Raw genomic sequence first — 17,968 nt, 5'->3', positions numbered from 1 at the left:
TCTTGCAAACATAAGACGTGAAAACATAACTTGTGAAATAAGACATGGAATGGAAGAGCATAAACTGAAGAATATTCTAAGAGATTTGGCTGTTTATCGCTCGATAAGAAACATAACTTGATGGAATTTATCTTTCAAATTTGGTAAGTTAAGATACTTGCTTAATTTTAAGCTCTCGAATGATATGATGCAATTATTTCGAAAACAGTTCATCGAACATAGAATGTTCTTCTATTGTGTGGCCTTCGCCTTTTGATACAAAGATAGATAAAACACAATTTTTTTTCTATCCGAAGCGGCCCACCAAAGCTTGCTTTGTATATTGTGGTCTTTGTAAGTAAAAGATGAACTATGGAGGATGACCAGAGTGGTTCCAGACACAGAGAAAAAGGTTTTATGAATTAACAGAGAGGACTAAGACAACTCCACATCTACATGTTAGTCTCGGATGATCAGTTCTTAGCACTAATAGTTACAATATTTACAATTATAACAGATGACTTATTTAGGTTAATGATGGTGAAGTGACTGTTTAAGAAGAAGAATTATTGAAGACTAGGCTATCTAGAATATTTAGAAACTAAGGCAAAGAAGATGGAGGATTGAAACAGTAGTTAGTATTAAGGAAGTCATACTTACATAGAGGGTCTGGCCGAGGTAGCGGTACACGTGGGCGAAGGGGCAAACAGAAAACAAAACAGATTTATAAGTAGAGGTGTGCAATGCAGAGAAGTGCAGTCTACTAACTAGTGCATTAATATTGATGCTAGTGAAGAGGCCAATTTCTGCCAAGCCAAACAGATAATTGGGAAACAGAGATTCGGTTTGGTGCAGGACGGGAACAAGGAACGGTTTGGTGCAGGACGGGAACAAGGAACGGTTTGGTGCAGGACGGGAACAAGGAACGGTTTGGATATTGACTATCCATTGTCCACACTCCGCTCTCTCCAATAACATAAATTTAATCAAAAATTGTGTTTAAAGACTAGAGCATAATATCGAATTTTGGTGCGGTCTCCCCTTAGGATGATACGATCAGTGTTTCGCCAGACAAGAAGGTCTGGAGTACAACCAAATCTACAACCATTTGAATTTACAAAAACATTTTGAATACCAAAAAAAAATTGGCGAATGAATCAACAAAAATGGAAACTTTGTACTAAAACCGATGAACGATCAACTCCAAAGACTTTTTCATTTATTGAGTCGATTAAATCGCGTAACTCCAACATTAGAGCAAAGTTTTCGATTAAGGCAAGAGGCACTAAGTACGCCTCTTGCTGTGACTTCCATGAAGAATCACATCAATATGAAAACAAACGAAATATTTGCTGACGCATTTCACAACGAAGCAATGTTTTCCAAAGCTCACTTTGCGTCCGCCACATATTTCTTTGGTTTATTATTTCCGAAATTAAAAGTAAAAGGCACTTCGGAGGATCAGCCAGTAAATGTCCGCAGTGGATCTGCCGCTGAAGTGACTTCAAGGCAACCATTAATCGACCAACGCAGTTCTGAAATATGTCAAAAAAAAAACGTTGCTGACATCCAGAGCAGCATTATTCACAATGCACAAATAGTGTCTAGCTTCTTCATTTCATTAATGACGGACTGATTTTGAGCCTAGAGCAGTCTTAGCCACAATTAAGTCTTGAATTAGACTCACCTTCAGTAAACCAAGGCAAATCAGCTACATTTATTTTAAGCTGAGGGTACAGGTGCATTTATTGTACCAAGGAGATTTAAAACGAAATCACCTCTACCAGAGTCAATGATTCCGATAAAGAGAAATCACAGTCCTCATAGTCTTTAGGAGATTCTGTGGTGAGGTGGTATTGTATCTAGTTCTAGCTGAGTTTGACAGATTCAGTAAGCTCACATCATCTTGGAGCCAAGTTCGCAGACTGCTTAGATAGTAAGACTGCCTGATAAGCTCCAGATAATCCTTTCTCCAAGTCTAGTTCAAAGTCTGATGAAGAAATGTGACCGGGAAGAGGTGCCGTTCTTCAAGAGTCCCTTGCAATATGGTCGAGTTCATTCAACGCTGTTCACCGCCAACCAACAGCAGTACTACTAACTTTATCGCTAACTACTTATATTATTTTTTTTACCAGAGGGATATTTCCTGACTGATCTTGGTATAAAGCTGCATTTGTCTTTATAATAAAATATAAATATATTTCTTTAAAACTTGTAAATGTCACGATTTTGTCATTATCACTACAAAAACAGTACAGGGCAGGCTTATCTCTACGGGGAGTTATTGTCTGTGGGGAGAATGCAGGAAGAATGCACCGGGAGCCAGGTGTATGAGACAGACCAGGTCTATGGCTAGAAGGGTCATGGCGGCAAGGGCGATATCTGCGTAACATACCTGGCCAAATCGGAAGCTGAGGTAGATCCGCCAGCCCGGGTTCGCATGCGCCAAACATTTTGTTTGTATTAGTAAATTAATGCACTAGAATTCATGATTTTTTGTTTTTGTTTTTTAATTATTTATATTTTTACTTTGAATTTATTTCTGTTTTTTTTTTAAAGAAGTTTCTGGGCAGGATTCACCTGCAGAGATCAACTGGCCATTCATGTGTCAGAGAATATTTAAGAATGGGTATGTAAAATAAAGTAGAGGCAATAAATTATTATTTGATTTGATTGTTCACTTGTTTCAGCGATTTAATAATGATAACGAGTTCACTTTGTGGGACTGGCTCCAAAGCACGCGTCAAAACTGTTTGTATGGTGGAAATAACAACTTGATACTAATTTCTGGAAGTATAAAGAAGTCACAAGGTGGTGAATTGGACGAATTGGATGATCCAACAACACTGTCGTTACTTATATTATAGGACCAAAAATCTACGAACAACACAAGAGTTGAGTGTAACTAACCAAATATTCTGGAAGAATAAGACAAATTCTGGAAATGGAAACACTTTAAACGTTTAAATAAAATTTACTAGTAACATTGTCTAGTCTGTAAGAACAAATTATTTATGGATAAACCTTAACTGTTAAAGGGAGAGACCCATTCTTAAAAATTCTTTGACATTCCATTTCTACAAAAATGTTTAGTCACCACTAAATAACAAACAAAGTAACAAAAATCAGTTTGCTAACATCTGATTGGATCTCAGTGAGGCATAATATCGGAGATTTTATCCACCTTAGATTTTTTTCTTCTTTTTTTTTAATTTTGAACGGTTTCAAATTTTCGTCCATCTTCAGAGATGGCCCCATTTTCAAATATGAGTACGGAGAGTACAAATTTTAATTTCGAGTAATCACTTGAGAGTAAAAGATAGAATGGAAGTGCTGAATGATTTTTTATGTCTTTTCCTAAACTGGATGAATCGCTTTTGTTTGATTTTCTCCGTAGGAGATTGATTTTGACATTCTCGTTGGGACAAGGGGCTTTATGCTTCCAACAACACTCGTTTCGCTTTAGTTATTGAAGTGATATTGAAGATTAAGCATTATTAATTCATAGTTTGAAGATACTTTGGAGCTAGATTTTTGAGAATAGCTGTTAAAGAATGTTGTGGGAATGTCAACTGTAGATTACAAAGAAATGAAAGAAATTGCCCGATTTAGAAGTGTTTTAGTTTTTATGATGGAAGTTCCGGTAATTGGAGATAGATAATGCTCAGTACTGGAACTTGACTGCAAGAAAAATCTCGATCCGTACGGCCTGCGAGAGGCAGAATCAAAACCAGAAGTAAAGAGATCGCGGCAAACTGCATTTCATCAGTGAAATCGTTCAAATTAAACATTTAACATTGTTGAAACTACATTTACATGACAATTAAATATATATACCAATAAGAATATCTACTTTTAGCCTTAATTATTATTCTTTTATTTAAATTATGTTACTGTTATTACATATCTATAAATATATATATTCATCTGATTAGAAACTACACATAGTTTATTAGGATACGTTTAGTAATTGATTAAAATAGGGTGTATTGAAGACGATGCATCTATTGTAATGATTGACTAGCTCACTTGAAGGAGAATTATTTTCAGTCGAGACTGACCTTACGAACGAGGTCGGCGTATTGTCAGGCGATGTCTGGAACAGGGTTGGACCTGATGACAATGGTCGGATCTGGAACAGAGAGATTAAATCTTCTTAAATCATCAATTCTTACTCACACTAGTCTTTTTTTTAAAAAGGCTGAAAAATTTCGACTTCTTATTTCTTGTTAATACAATTGTTTAGAACCATCAGAATTCTGTTAAATATAATTTCCGTCATGACAAATTAATACAGCACCAGTTATGCTTTTGTAAGTCTGTTAAAATAAATTGATGTTAGCTGCGTAGCGTATGCCTTAAAAACTTTAATGTTTTCAATGAATCTGGTTGATCAAACAAAAGAATCGATACTCTCAAGGCTGGCAATTCTTGATGAATATAAGGACTTAAGATATGAGAACAATTGTTTTAGTTCTGATCACAATTCGCCTTGAACTACTTTTGAACTACAGACCGGTAAAACAAATTAGTAAACCGTTATAAAATTAGTCAGACCGGGCCAGCGACAGCGAAAAATTGGTGTGAAGATGTTTTAAATCGCCATTTACATCGTTTAACCAAAAACGATGTAAAATTTTTCATGCTTCACGCTTTTTATACTTTGCCTAAAGAAGCTGTCTTCTTGCTTCACGAATTGAACATTCCTGGATTAATTTTTGAATAAAATACAATTTTATAAAGGAAGCAATACAGGGCAATGTATTAATAATTTTACAAAATTGATATAAAGAAAAAAACTAAGAGGCTTGAACAAATAAAATTTTGATTATATAAATAAAAACTACCTGAAGGAGATCTAGCGGTAAACGGTTCTATTTCAAAAGAAGGTGCTCACAAAGATATGCAGGCGAAAGAAAGGTAACAGTTGTAGCGTAATTTTCCCGCGAACAAGCTTTCTTACATTACGCTGCAGTTATCAGCTGACAAATGCGCTGCATTGACGACAAAATGACACGTCTACAAAATTCATACGAGGGATGTACATATGTACAACAAATTTGGGAATGAAGCCCGCAATGCATGGCCGCAAAAATCTATAATTACTTGCCTGAATCTTTACTTCATTTAGATCCATCTTGATAATAAATATTTGCATGCAAAACGTTACTATTCTGCACAATAATACTTTCAAAAGTGAATCTGAGTTTAGGGTACAGTTCTTTACTAAGTGGGTTGCATCAATCTAGCTAATTGTTGTCTGTAAGCGACCTGTTCAATGCTCTGACATATTTGCTCTAGTTCGTACATCGGCAGGACTTAAAGTACGAGCTGGTATAAAGCGAAGCATAATCGGCGTGACCAGCAAAAAACTTCAAAAAAACTTTTACTGAAAGCAACAATGAAAAGTGGCAGCAAGTGTGATAATGGCAGTGGTTAGATGTTCGGCAACTGGATATCTTACTCTGTCGGTCTGCGTGGCGACGTTCACTCGTAGTCCTGGGCTGGTAGGCTGAGGACGAGCTTCACAGAGTCTCCTCATCGCTTCCTCCTGACGCGCCAGTCTGGAGTCGCGCTCCTCCAGTTGTGCGTTCAACAGCACTATCTAGACACAGATAGAATATGAACATCATCATCTGGATGCAACTTGCTGAACAGGTACTCCAATAAGATTAGCGACATTCCCTTTCTTCAAACTTGTGTAAAAACGCTAACATGCAGACGACCATCAGTTTAGTGTAAATAACCGTCACCTCAAGAAACCAAACTTACACTCTGCATTGTTTTCATTAAGCTCATTTTTGGTTATGTGAGGTGTAATATTGGGCTGAGAATCAGGAAACATCTGAGGTCTGAGACATCCTGACATACATGGCTCAGTTAGGACAACATTGTGGCTGGGAGTCCCCCCACAACGGGCAGCCGACTCTCTAGAATATCCGAAGAGGAATCTGAACTAGGACAAAGGTTTCTGTAGATTCCACGCAAGATTCTCGGCAGAAGACAATACATTTTTTTAAGCTACTGTATCATATATCAGAAATATTCGGATAACTTTTTTATAACCTTTATCTTTCATCCATATACTTTAATTGAATTATTTTTTGTCCATTACTCATTATCCGCATCCCCACGAGCACAAAATATATTTGTGATTATTAATTTTCTAAGATAAGGATGATCAGCGCCTGGGATCTTCATGAGGAATTTGTTGCTTTACCCACAAGTGCATAAACAGTTGGGCCAGTTAGTTCGCGTTTTCACGCTCACTGAATTCATTGTGATTTTTCCACGATTTGTGTTTTTACGATTTCAATGAGAAATGTATTTGTTCTTACAACGGTTCTTCCTTCAGAGGACCATTGCACAATTCCATACTAATGAAGATACTCGTACATCTTACTGCAACAGCCCGATGAATTTTCAAACACATAATACGTGTTGGCACTCAAATAAACAAAAACACATAGAAGAAGAAGATACACTTAAATCTAGTCCAACATTAAGTCATAAAAGCACACATAGTCAAGCGTTAGCCATAACAAGTAATCGAGTGTGACGTTTAGGACAAGTTAGCGCAAAATGGAAGTTAGTCATGAGAGATGGAAAGCGGGAAATTGTGACTACAAGCTGATAATATTCCACTTATCCATTAACTAGACACACCTTAAAGCAAATATATAATACATAATCTGCTGTGGGATAAAATGAAGAAGCTAGATGAATGAAATGAAGAAAGGTTGAAGATGGAAATGAAATGATTAGATCATGAATCTCGGAGGGAAGTCTTCAATTCCATCCACGTGAAAGGAACTCTAAGTGAAATCCGGAGTTGATAAATCGATGTTTAACAGATGGAAATTACCTGTTTTAGATTTTTTAAAATTCAATGCCATCCCTTGCCAAATTAACCATAATGTGTGAGTCCTGCTGTTAGTGTTAGCAGTTTCACTTACAGGTAGCCGCCGTTAGGTTAGCAAGCAGGCCACTCTGACAGTCCAGGGCAGACTCCTTAGATTGCCAGCATCTTGCTCATCCTTTTCTTTCACCTGTAGTGATCAGGTGAGTAGTACTCCAGCAGTAAATTGTACTCCAGTAGTATACTCAATACTGGAGATGGCACTTTCTACTGACGATGGATACTTTTGGGTCAAAGAGTTTGCCTTAATTCACACCGTGATTACTATTCGAGTTACACTAGTACATAATTTCAAAGAAGCTATTTATGCACAGTATTCCAGAGTGATTACAACGTTAGGCGTACATCCAACTTGGACTCGACCGATATGCAAAGCCATGTCGGCTGTGTAGTTAATAGTATAACCAGGTCATCTAATAAAGTTGGTCATCCATCTTTGAGGACCTTCCCTTTACGGGCAAGTTGTTAGTCGCCGTACTTTTAGTGTAGCACTCGGATTTAGCTCCTTTCTCCAGGGATTTGAAATGCAAATTGTTGGAATATCCACTACCCATTCATAAGGTTTGGATTTCCACCAATTTGATGAAAATTCTGAGCTGAAAATATGTATTTCCACAGCTTCCAGAACCGAACGTACCATCTATTTTCATGGCGATAACTGTGGACAAAGTGTACCACGTAGAAAATAAAAAACAAAAGCAGTGTTTCGCTTAACGACTAAGGACTTTTCACCTGCCCGAGATAGATGGAATGAATAGAACGAAAGCAATGAAAGTGGTTAGCTAAATGAGAGGTTAATGAACTAAATGAGGGAGGCGAGGTGATGACCGAATGATTCCGTTCTAGTGTCTCTTTCTTGAAGGCGGTCAAGGTACCTGTCTCTGTAAGTCTGCTAACTGTGGACTTGTGGCGCCCTCACCTGGAGCTGAGACCGCCTCGCTGGCCGCCAGTCCCGTGTAAAGCAGGTTCTGTTCAGGTTCAGAGATGGCGTCAAGATCAATCGACGTCAGCGTAGCCAACATGGTGTCACAGCGCATGCCCGGTGGTCACCCACATACAAACAGACAGCTAGTTAGTGATCACAGTGAAAACAATTCTCTTGCGGTTAGAATAATCTGGACGTCTTTCTCTTACTATTGTAATATTCTCTAGGTTCTACCACGATTTTCTCTTCAGACACCGAAGGCATGAATATTGAATTTTTAACAAACATAACACAGTTAGGAAAACCTTCCTTACAATGAAATGTCACCCTCACTGGGAACCTCCTCGACCCCCGCAGACAGCACTAAAACGAAGAAGTTATAAATCTAATTCTAGGTAATATCTATAAGAAGTTTACATCTAATCCAAGAAGCTACATTCTTGAAAATCCCAAAAGGTCAAAATCCATGAAGTAAAGAGGTATTTCCGGCTAAGTTCTCCAATCTCCGAAATTTGACCACGCATTTAATCCTTCCGCAAAAATAAAAACGTACATTACACGGAAATGGCACTTTGAGGGATTCTATTTTCTCCCCAAAATACCGGTAATCATTGTTTCTTGGGCAAATATTTCAAAAAAAGTTATGAATCTACATAAATTAGTGAACCAAATTTAATGAAAACCGTTTTTGAGGAAATCTCAAAAAATTTGAAAATCGACACTGTAAAGTGGTATTTTCGCTAGAACCAAAACACACACATAGAACATGCTCAAAACCACAAAACACAAAATCCCAAGAATATTCTAAATATAAAATTTGAGTTGATCTTACAACTTCCTCTAAAAAGTAGAAGTAATTCTTACAGCTAGAGTTGAAGGAGTGAACTCACCTTTCTATCGTGGTCATCGACAACCCGTTTCTGTTCCGTCTCAGACTGTAAACATTAAACAAATGTATTAACAGTTAAGAAAAGCAAAATGTCTACTTTAGAGAAATTTAAAAAAGAAAATTTCTAATCTTTCTCCCGCCCCAAAAAAACAGAATGCTTACTACCTCTTCCAGAACTATTTTGAGGGTGACCAGCACAGACTTGAGATAGGCCACATCCTGTGCCATCTGGTCCAGAGTTTCCCGTTTTACTGTGGTGTAAGCTCCTCCGGAGGCACTTTCGCCACACGAACTGTTCACCTGTAAACACATAATGCACCATTGAACTGAGGTTGTTTCACTTGCAGCAAGTTGGCAGCTGCATGTCTAGGAACAATGGATCTCCAACGATGTACGAGGCTTTAAGATCTAAGTCAAAGATATTAAAGCAAGACCGTGACCTGTTTCCTCCGAGATGTAAAGTTACAGTAAATTAGAAAAAATAGGAAGTAGTAAGGGTTACCTGGACTCGGCTGTGCGCTGGAGTGACATTGCTGGGCGACGCTGAACCGCTGGTGGTGTGCCTCATCATCGGCCGGATGGGTCTGGGAGGAGTCCGAGCGCTCGCACCATTACTCAACCTGGAGAAAGATAAACTCACATTAGCATCCTCACTGTTCTGCGGAGGGGGGACACAAGTTTTGAGAAAATCTCAGAAACACAATGAAAAGTGAAGGGGGTTTACTTACGGTTGGGATCCTCAAATAATTAGCATTGGGATTAAGTGGAAAGAATTTTCCGCTTTTCATGTAACAATTTTCAAGTTTTTATTGCCAAACAGCTGATTTGAGTTTAATGATCTGTAGCAAAAGTTTCGCAAGTTACAAAAGTGTAGAAGGCCTTGGATTGAGCATGGTTACAATTATTAGGGGAGCGCGAACTGCCAGGTTATATAAATAGAAACAGCAAGAAGGTTTTATTTAAATAAAAAAAACAAAAACACAGTAAAGGGTGGCGGGGCCTAAGTGCATTGTTTTGAAGGTAGCGCGCTCCGCCGAGATCGTGTGACTCATGGCGCCCCTCCAACTGTCAAGGTCAACACTCCCGCACTGCCCTTGGCGGGCTCACTCTGCCACTTTATCGGTCATGGTGTGTGTTTTGTCCTGGACATAGCCAGACTACATGCTTCTACTAACCAAAGCAGTATTGCCAACTCTAAACACAGAATCATCTGCTTTTGTTTCTTGCAGATGATAAATTCGTGAACTCTTTCGTTAGGAGGATACCATAGGTGTATTGCATGTATTAAACATTACTGCTAATTTCTTTCACTCTCTTTCACGCCAGAAGGTTACAACTTGGTTACACTCGTGATAAAATTCTTTCTAATATCACAGTAGACCGACATCATCAGTGTAGCTATACCATCTAACCGTAAGAAAAGTTTTAGAGATAAATATGAATTTCTGTTTCCATCGAAAGGTTACAGTTAAGGTACTAATAGATGATCAAGATTAAGATCCTCCCGACGATGTATACAGAAAATCAAGTTGGAATTCTCTGCCCAAAAAAGTTGCATTCTACATTGCGACTGATGGGAGGTTGATAACCACTGACAGAAAATACTTTGTACTTCTTTTATTTGAGATGATTTTTGAGTAAAAATTCATTTTCATTGTTTCCGCCGCACGCCGTTACATGCTGTTATAGGTGTAAATGGGACTAGAACTGGTTTTGCATCGTGGCTCGATACTAAACCTGGACTAACAAGCACGAAGTAGATCAAGCTGCAGTTTGGGAGCTAATAGGCTAGGAGTAGATCAAGCTGCAGTTTGGGAGCTAGTAGGCACGAAGTAGATCAAGCTGCAGTTTGGGAGCTAGTAGGCACGAAGTAGATCAAGCTGCAGTTTGGGAGATAATAGGCAAGGAGTAGATCAAGCTGCAGTTTGGGAGCTAACAGGCAAGGAGTAGATCAAGCTGCAGTTTGGGAGCTAACAGGCAAGGAGTAGATCAAGCTGCAGTTTGGGAGCTAACAGGCAAGGAGTAGATCAAGCTGCAGTTTGGGAGCTAACAGGCAAGGAGTAGATCAAGCTGCAGTTTGGGATCTAACAGGCAAGGAGTAGACCAAGCTGCAGTTTGGGAGCTAACAGGCAAGGAGTAGATCAAGCTGGAGTTTGGGAGCTAACAGGCAAGGAGTAGATCAAGCTGGAGTTTGGGAGCTAACAGGCAAGGAGTCGAGCGCAGTTGGGTCATTAATTAGCTCTTGGTTAGAGAGTGAGTTAAATTGGTCCACTGGCCATGCGTACACTAAATCATTACTACGCATTCGCTACCCCAGGTGTTTTCACTTTCTCTAGAGCGTGTGTAACGTAGATATGTGTGACGTAATCGGATACTCGTGTGTACACACCTTTTAGCAGGATACTGGTAAACAAGGCCACTTCAGCAAAATGACTTTTATCAAGGTAGATAGCATCGGTCCAAGCATTTGATATTACTTCACAATATAAAACCTTTCAGACATGAACTAAAGCCTGGTGCAAGACCTTAAGGGCTTTTTCCCGCCGCCATTGACGTGATGAAAGTTTCTGGAAACTTCAAATGTTTACTAAAAAGTAATTGAAGTTAACCTCACACATGTTACCTTAAAACTTCCGAATAAATCGATAAACTAGAACTATCGATTCGTTAAAATGGCACCTCCGGCCGGCCGATTTTTCTTAAATTTGGATTTTTTAAAAGTTTTTAATTCTTATTTTTTTTAATGTTTTTTTTTAAAAGATGCTCAACATCTAAGGTCCTTCGCACGTGACAATGTTGCTCAATGACACTACACCAGTTTATTCCAAAACAATCATTCTAATAATAAACAGACTCATCCATATAAATACTTTCATCTAAATAAATACAATCACACACCTTAAATCTACCTAAAATGCATTCCTTCGTTTACTCACTCTAAATTTACTAACACTTACCGCGATTTGACAATCGTACAAACCTGTGGACATTAATGTGTATAAATAAATTATTTTGTAAAAATCACTTTTTTTATACTCAGGGGATCTCCAATCAAATACTTGCAATGAAGACTTAAAGTAGCTCCCCCTGGGGCAAGAGAAAGTATTTCTCTTCCTTTTCGATCTAAGGCACGTCAACATTGGCACATCGAACAGTGTACTCTCATTGCAGACAACACTGACCTATCTCCAGACAATCAGCTGTAAGAAGCTCCTAGGAACAGAATCATTCGGGAAGTCATCATTCTCATTAGATGTTCAAAGGAGAGTAAATTTTAGTTTAGCGCCTCTACTAATTGGATTTCTTCCTCCCTCGGGATACCTACATCAGTCTGCTTGAGTGTATCCATTAAGTGTACTAGTACGCAGCACAACGCAAGTGCACAGTCTGGCAACACTGCAAGGTAACTGAGCCTCCAGATGGACAAGTTGTATCGCGAGAATAATTAAAGATATTGCTGAAGTGAAGGAACACACGTGCAAACCTGTCCCGCGGAAATGAAAGTAGTCAGTTTGCAAGATCCGGTCGAGTAAAGTATTTTGCAACCAAGAGGTGAGTGCGATTGGGTGAGGGAGAGGGAGAGAGAGTGTGACAGGTTTGCCAACAGCCATTAAACAACTCAACAACTCGAGATTAATATCTACCAATCAAGATAATGGATTGAAATTTAAGATCGATCTTATCGTTTCCATTGTTTCAAACTTTAGCAATCCGCCAAACAGAGTAACTTATGCTAGCCAGAAATAGTGCACATTTGCACCTTTTTTTTTTTTTTTACAAATAGGCACCGCCCTGCCGAACAATTTGGACGCAAATGGCTTTTGTGGTGCCCGCATTAATGCCCCCAGTATTGTTACACAAATTTTACTCGATTACAAACTCGCTGTTGCTAAGTTTACCAAAAATCTTTGCAACTTTCCCAGAGAGAATCCGGATGGTTTCGAAATGCTCTTGAATTCGATTCAAACTTCACACCCACACACTCATTTGGACACGATTTCCAAGAAAATTCCTTATCCTAAAATACCACATTATCCAATCATAGATTTTTTACCATTTTTCTAGAAAAAGAAAAGTTTATAAGGTTTAAATTCAGTGAAACAGACGGTTTTAAAAATTGTATTACTTTGGTAAGGATTGAATGAGAATAAAGTGTTTGTAAACGGAAGAAACTGGATGAGTTCGAACTTGGAGAAAACCGTGCGTGTGTTCAATAAGATTTTTAATGAACCGATCTCCCCACATTCTAAGAGAGTGATTCTGGAAGAATACAATGTTTTGGGCAGTGAAGGCGCTCTGTGGGAATCGAAATTTAAGGGAAAGTTTTATAATGATTTTTTAACAATGAATTTTAAAGTAAAAATGATTTCTATGGGAATGAGTAATAGGAGTAAAAGCGTGGCGATAAGGGAAAGTGACAAGCGGTCATCGCTGTAACGGGCTGATTAGGAGCACGGGCTGCAGATAACCTTGACGGCTCATGACTCAACGCACAGCTGCCTGACTACAACAGGTGTGCAGCCAGCACTGCCAGTAGGGAAAACATTTTCCTACAGCAACGAAACATTCTTTCTGTAATTAACTAACTGTTAACCAATCAAGATAAAATGTGAGAGGTGTGTTCATTAAAGTACAAAACGAACACAACAATTTTCAGAGAACTCTTGCAATTTTATATGCAGTTCCACAGTTGAATCACAGTACATTAACATATCAGTGTTGGATCTAGTGATAGTCTGTTTAATTTACTATCTCTCAGCTGATTTCTCTTAGTTCCTTATTTCTCTATTGTTTTTATACAATTTTGTGAAATCAGCATTCAAGTTTACTTGTAAATGATGTTTCTATTTAAGGACTAAAATTCAGCGATTATTATGGAATAATCATATTCTAGTTACCTCAGTCGTTATTGAGTTTGTTTAAAACCTGAGGATGAATTAGAAGAAGCAGACAATTAGTCTGGCAGACACCAATGTTTATGAGAATCCTTCATCCGCGACCGAATGAAGAAGAACTAACAGCTATAGGATCCAGTGATGACGAAGCATTGATTGGTTGTTTTTGATGTAGTGCTAATAGAGTATATGGATGAACCAAAACTAAATTGTGTAAAACAAGACCGACCATTCGTGGACAAAGAAAACGATAACCGCATATCCACGGACGGCAAACACCAACTATTGAAAACAAAAAGTTCACTCGTGGGTCTCATAAAACAATACGTGAAAACTATTCCAGCTGCAAGAAGAGCGACAATTATTGTTTCGGACACAATTTTGTGAAAATTATAACGGACAAATATGTTTAGGGCACTCTGTATATGTGTTCTCTAAACTCTAAAAAACAGTAATAATTTTACTCATTGACAAACAGAAACTGATAGTAATATTTATCGCTTAACCAAGTTTTTAATACTAAAACTACAAACTACAACCCTAGTTGTAATTTTAATCCTTTCATGCTACTTTATTTTATTTATTTATAATCCGTAATTTGCTGAAGTTTACAAATAAACTTTATGAGTGCAAAAATCAAGCCGATGTTTTTCAAACAAGCTGTGGAAACTCGAGAAAATCTCTATAACTTGACTAGTTATCTGCAGAAATAGACTGAATAAAATTTAATTTTAAAAACTTAAAAGTTTATAAATTGCGCGAGTATAGGATTGCCGTCGCGCATCATGACATTGACTTGTCAAAGTAAACATTACTTGAGTTCAAACCAAACAGTATAGAATGGAGATCAACTGTTCATGTTCAACAGAAAATTATTCTAATTAGCATAAAACATGGACAAATTGTAAAAACATTTATGCCAAAAATTAGCCCCACACAACTTCAAAAAACCACACGGAAATATCTGGAGTGAATAACCATCCGACTTCCTCTTACTGCTGTTCTCAAGATTCGAACTTATAAACTTTAAATATTCGAGCCGGGATCATAACTCATTCTAGAAGAAAACAAACCGACCTACTCATTTTGATGGAACCTTAATCGAATTTTAGGGAACTATCTTGTCAGCAAAAGGTTTTTGTATTCACTATACTGAGTTAGAATAAATGTTCGTGTAAATCTCCAAATACGGAAGGAAATATCGGCACTTTCGATAAACCGATTTTGGCTAAAACCTTACTGTGGCTCTTTTTGGAACCCAGGGAACCTAAAATACGGATTTTTCCGTTAGAATCTAAAAGGAAGTAACAGATTGTAAGATAATCACCCAAACCGCATCTATTTTGAATTAAGTTCATGGAGCTAGACCAAAAATACTGACCAATCCCCTCTTTATCTCAATTTACATCCAACATTGGACAGAATTAACACGGTTGTGAAGACAACGACTACACTACAGCTAGATTAGATGTATTTACCCATTGTGCCTGGTCGGGAGAGCACGTTCCAACTCTTTCATGTTCATCGGGAACTAGCTGTCGCACAGCGGACCTCCTCACTGCTATAGTTTATCATCCAGCGATGATTCGTGACTACTTTCAGACACGGATTTTGACTGCTGTGCTCAGTTATTCTCACCTCGCTGATTTGCAATTTAGTTGGCTGGCCGTGGAACTCTGATGAAAAGTGCAGATAGTGAAGTTGGGAAAACAATTGAAAAACTCTCGAACGCTTGGCCACACACCACAACTGGACTGACAATGTTGCTTGCAGGAGGGGCGAACGACCAGATCCCCTCTCCAGGTCGGTGGAGAGGGGCGCCCTACCTGTCAGCCCCTCCAACACAACTGTAACACTGTTACGTGAAATAGTCCACCTTTTCACACAGACGTAAGATTAGAATATTTACTACAGACAATTTATTTTGAAATTAACGGTTACCAAAAACAGCACAGAATATTTCAATAACTGAAAAATATATCTAAATTTAGCTTCTTACAGGTAATTCTCCCTAGCTACTGGTCAACGCCCTTACAAAGTCAATTAGTCATAGTCCGGTTTCGGCTATCGACTGCAGAATAAGACCAGAAGAAAGTTTGGATCCTATACCTCAAAGAACTTTGTGATAGAAGCTTACTGTATAATCGCTAACTGTTTAGCACGTGTTTTCCCTCATTTCAAGATCTTATGATCTGAACCAATGATTTGTTTCTGCTATATGATCTCTTCTGGTTTCAGGAAGTCATAGAAATCATAACGCAGCTTAATGATTGCAGTGCAGCCAAACAGGATGTGAAGGATCATTAAGAATAATCCCCCTACGAAGAGAAAAGATCCATTGAGGCGATTCTTTCTTAATGGAAAACACTTCCTTTTTACGAGGTCCAGGGTTTCCGACCTGCCCTTTCTCAATACTGTCTCCTCTGGTCTCCAACTGCTAGAGGAAAGCGGGACCACTGGTAGACGGGACTTGCGTGTCGCCAGCTGGTACTAAGTGTACTATGGGCTGTAGCCTCTGGACAACCGCCACTAGGTCCGAATGCAAGTAAAGTAATCGCCTATTTTTTCAGGAGGGGCTTAACGTCCAACTACCAATCACTAGGTCCGAATGTTGTGCTTGTCCAATGCTGGATTAGGGGATGTCTCAATGCTACCACTAAAGTCTTGGATATAAAGCGGAAACTCCAGAATTGGGTGCTCACCTGCTTGCACCTTGCAGTCTACATATTGAAGACTCCATTATAGAGATGACTAAATGAAATAAATGACTAAGTCATTACAAAAATGAATAACCAAATCTTTAATCGTTAAAACCAATCTATGAATAATTTATTCATGACTAAATTTCTCCTAGCACTACCTCTTCAACATAATGTTCAGTCTAGTTGACTCTCTTTACTTACCTCTTCTCTGTCTCCACCTGGGCTTATTTTCCTTGCTAGCAGTTTTGGCAATTTTTCGATTTTCTATTTCCCCCACCTTTTCGGAGTTTCTTCCTTTGTAAATGGCTTTTTTTTTCTCTAAGCTTATCTTTCGAGAAATTGATTCGCTTCTTCAGGGATACAAAGATCACGCCACGCCGATATGTTATCACTTCATGAGAAACTTCCAGGCGGGCCAACTGTTTTAGAAGACTCGTAGGTTGAGGCGTGGGTTAGCCCAGGAGACCCTACTTCTTAATTGGCCATGAGAGAATGCGCCAGCACCGTATCTATTTTGTGGTTTCTCACTACAAACTTTGCAAGTTGTCTAACTTTTAAGAGCTTGTAAATGTTATAGTATGTGTTACAGAAATTTGTCTGCACATCCACTCTTTAAGATTCATCATTACAGATGGTGTTTTCTAAATAAAAGTGTACACATTGGTGTTGTCTGCCCCAATATGCTGTTTACCCGCACTGACTGCAAAAACATTCCTAATGTCGGTTCGTGCGGCCAGTTCAAAATTGTTAGGAGAGCAAAACTAATGTGTGCCAGCATAATAGTGATTTCGGAAACTTTAAAGCCTTTTTGCGCTTACTCATTAGTTCCAAATTAGTTGCTAAGGTTCTGAACTGCCTCTACGAACAAAGCTATTATCTGTTGACGTTGTCTCAGAGTTGAAGATAATTATTTCCTCTAGAAATGTGTTTAAATATATTCTATTACAGAGTCATTGAGTTCACAAATATATCGCATATGTTGGATATGCGAACGGTAATTACTTTTCATATGCGGTAATTATGATGAGAGTAAAATTGAAAAAGAATCACTTCACCAGTTTTCCTCTGGTTACTTTCATATTTTCCTTCTTCAAAAAGTTTTCTTCTACCACCAGTAAGAAGTCGCTGAAGAGAAAGTGAGCTTGCCTGCGATATAAGTTGCTGAAAATTTGAAGGGCAAGCAGTTTACTTTCGGTTCCACCGCGAGTTCAGTCTCTTGCACAGTAGCTGAATGGCAGCTCTGTTCTCAGGTGTTTTATAACTTGTAAATGGAACTTAAAAAATATATCAAAGCAAATTTTTTAAATCCTGTAGAACTACACAATTTACGTAGGAATTAAAAAGAAAAGGAATAAAAGCTTAACTGGGAGAAAAGTAAACCATTTAAAGGGTTCGATGTTTTGTAATTTGCATGCGTCCCGTTCTCATTCAGGATGCACCATTTCGCTGTGCAACAAAAGTCTTGCGTTTAAAAATAAAACATGCACTTCCCTCTGAACTTTCATTCTAGTTTAATGTATATTTACTTATATATTATTAAGAAGAGTTAAATGATTTCCGAGTTTTGGTGGGAGAAATATCTACTCCCGAATATCTAGGGAGTTGTGAAGCTGGATCTAGTCACACCAGCACCGGCCATAACTGCCACCAAGAGAGGAA

The 17,968-nt window shown here is 38.3% G+C and overlaps 1 protein-coding gene across 15 annotated transcripts in view; it reads right to left on the bottom strand.

Annotated features, from left to right (window-relative positions):
* Window positions 1–17,968, bottom strand: part of LOC141454990 (uncharacterized) — a 68,474-nt gene that overhangs the window by 2,298 nt on the left and 48,208 nt on the right. For 5 of the 15 annotated variants that reach the window (XM_074129773.1, XM_074129783.1, XM_074129775.1 and 2 more), the window contains 6 exons: window positions 9,215–9,332; window positions 8,875–9,012; window positions 8,714–8,758; window positions 7,774–7,866; window positions 5,444–5,584; window positions 4,041–4,111 (listed from right to left, as the gene is read on the bottom strand). In XM_074129773.1, coding sequence (XP_073985874.1) covers window positions 4,041–4,111; window positions 5,444–5,584; window positions 7,774–7,866; window positions 8,714–8,758; window positions 8,875–9,012; window positions 9,215–9,332 — 606 coding nt within the window. Of the gene's footprint in view, window positions 1–639; window positions 649–2,374; window positions 4,112–5,443; window positions 5,585–7,773; window positions 7,867–8,713; window positions 8,759–8,874; window positions 9,013–9,214; window positions 9,333–17,968 lie in introns of those variants that run through there. The other 10 variants (XM_074129778.1, XM_074129779.1, XR_012459078.1 and 7 more) reach the window with 10 other exon arrangements.

Source organism: Rhodnius prolixus, unplaced genomic scaffold (assembly GCF_049639745.1).
Source record: "Rhodnius prolixus isolate KJV_2025 unplaced genomic scaffold, Rpr scaffold_15, whole genome shotgun sequence".
NCBI classification, from domain to species: Eukaryota; Metazoa; Arthropoda; class Insecta; order Hemiptera; family Reduviidae; genus Rhodnius; species Rhodnius prolixus.
The sequence above is the reverse complement of the archived record's forward strand: the minus strand, read 5'-3'. Positions and strand labels throughout refer to the sequence as shown.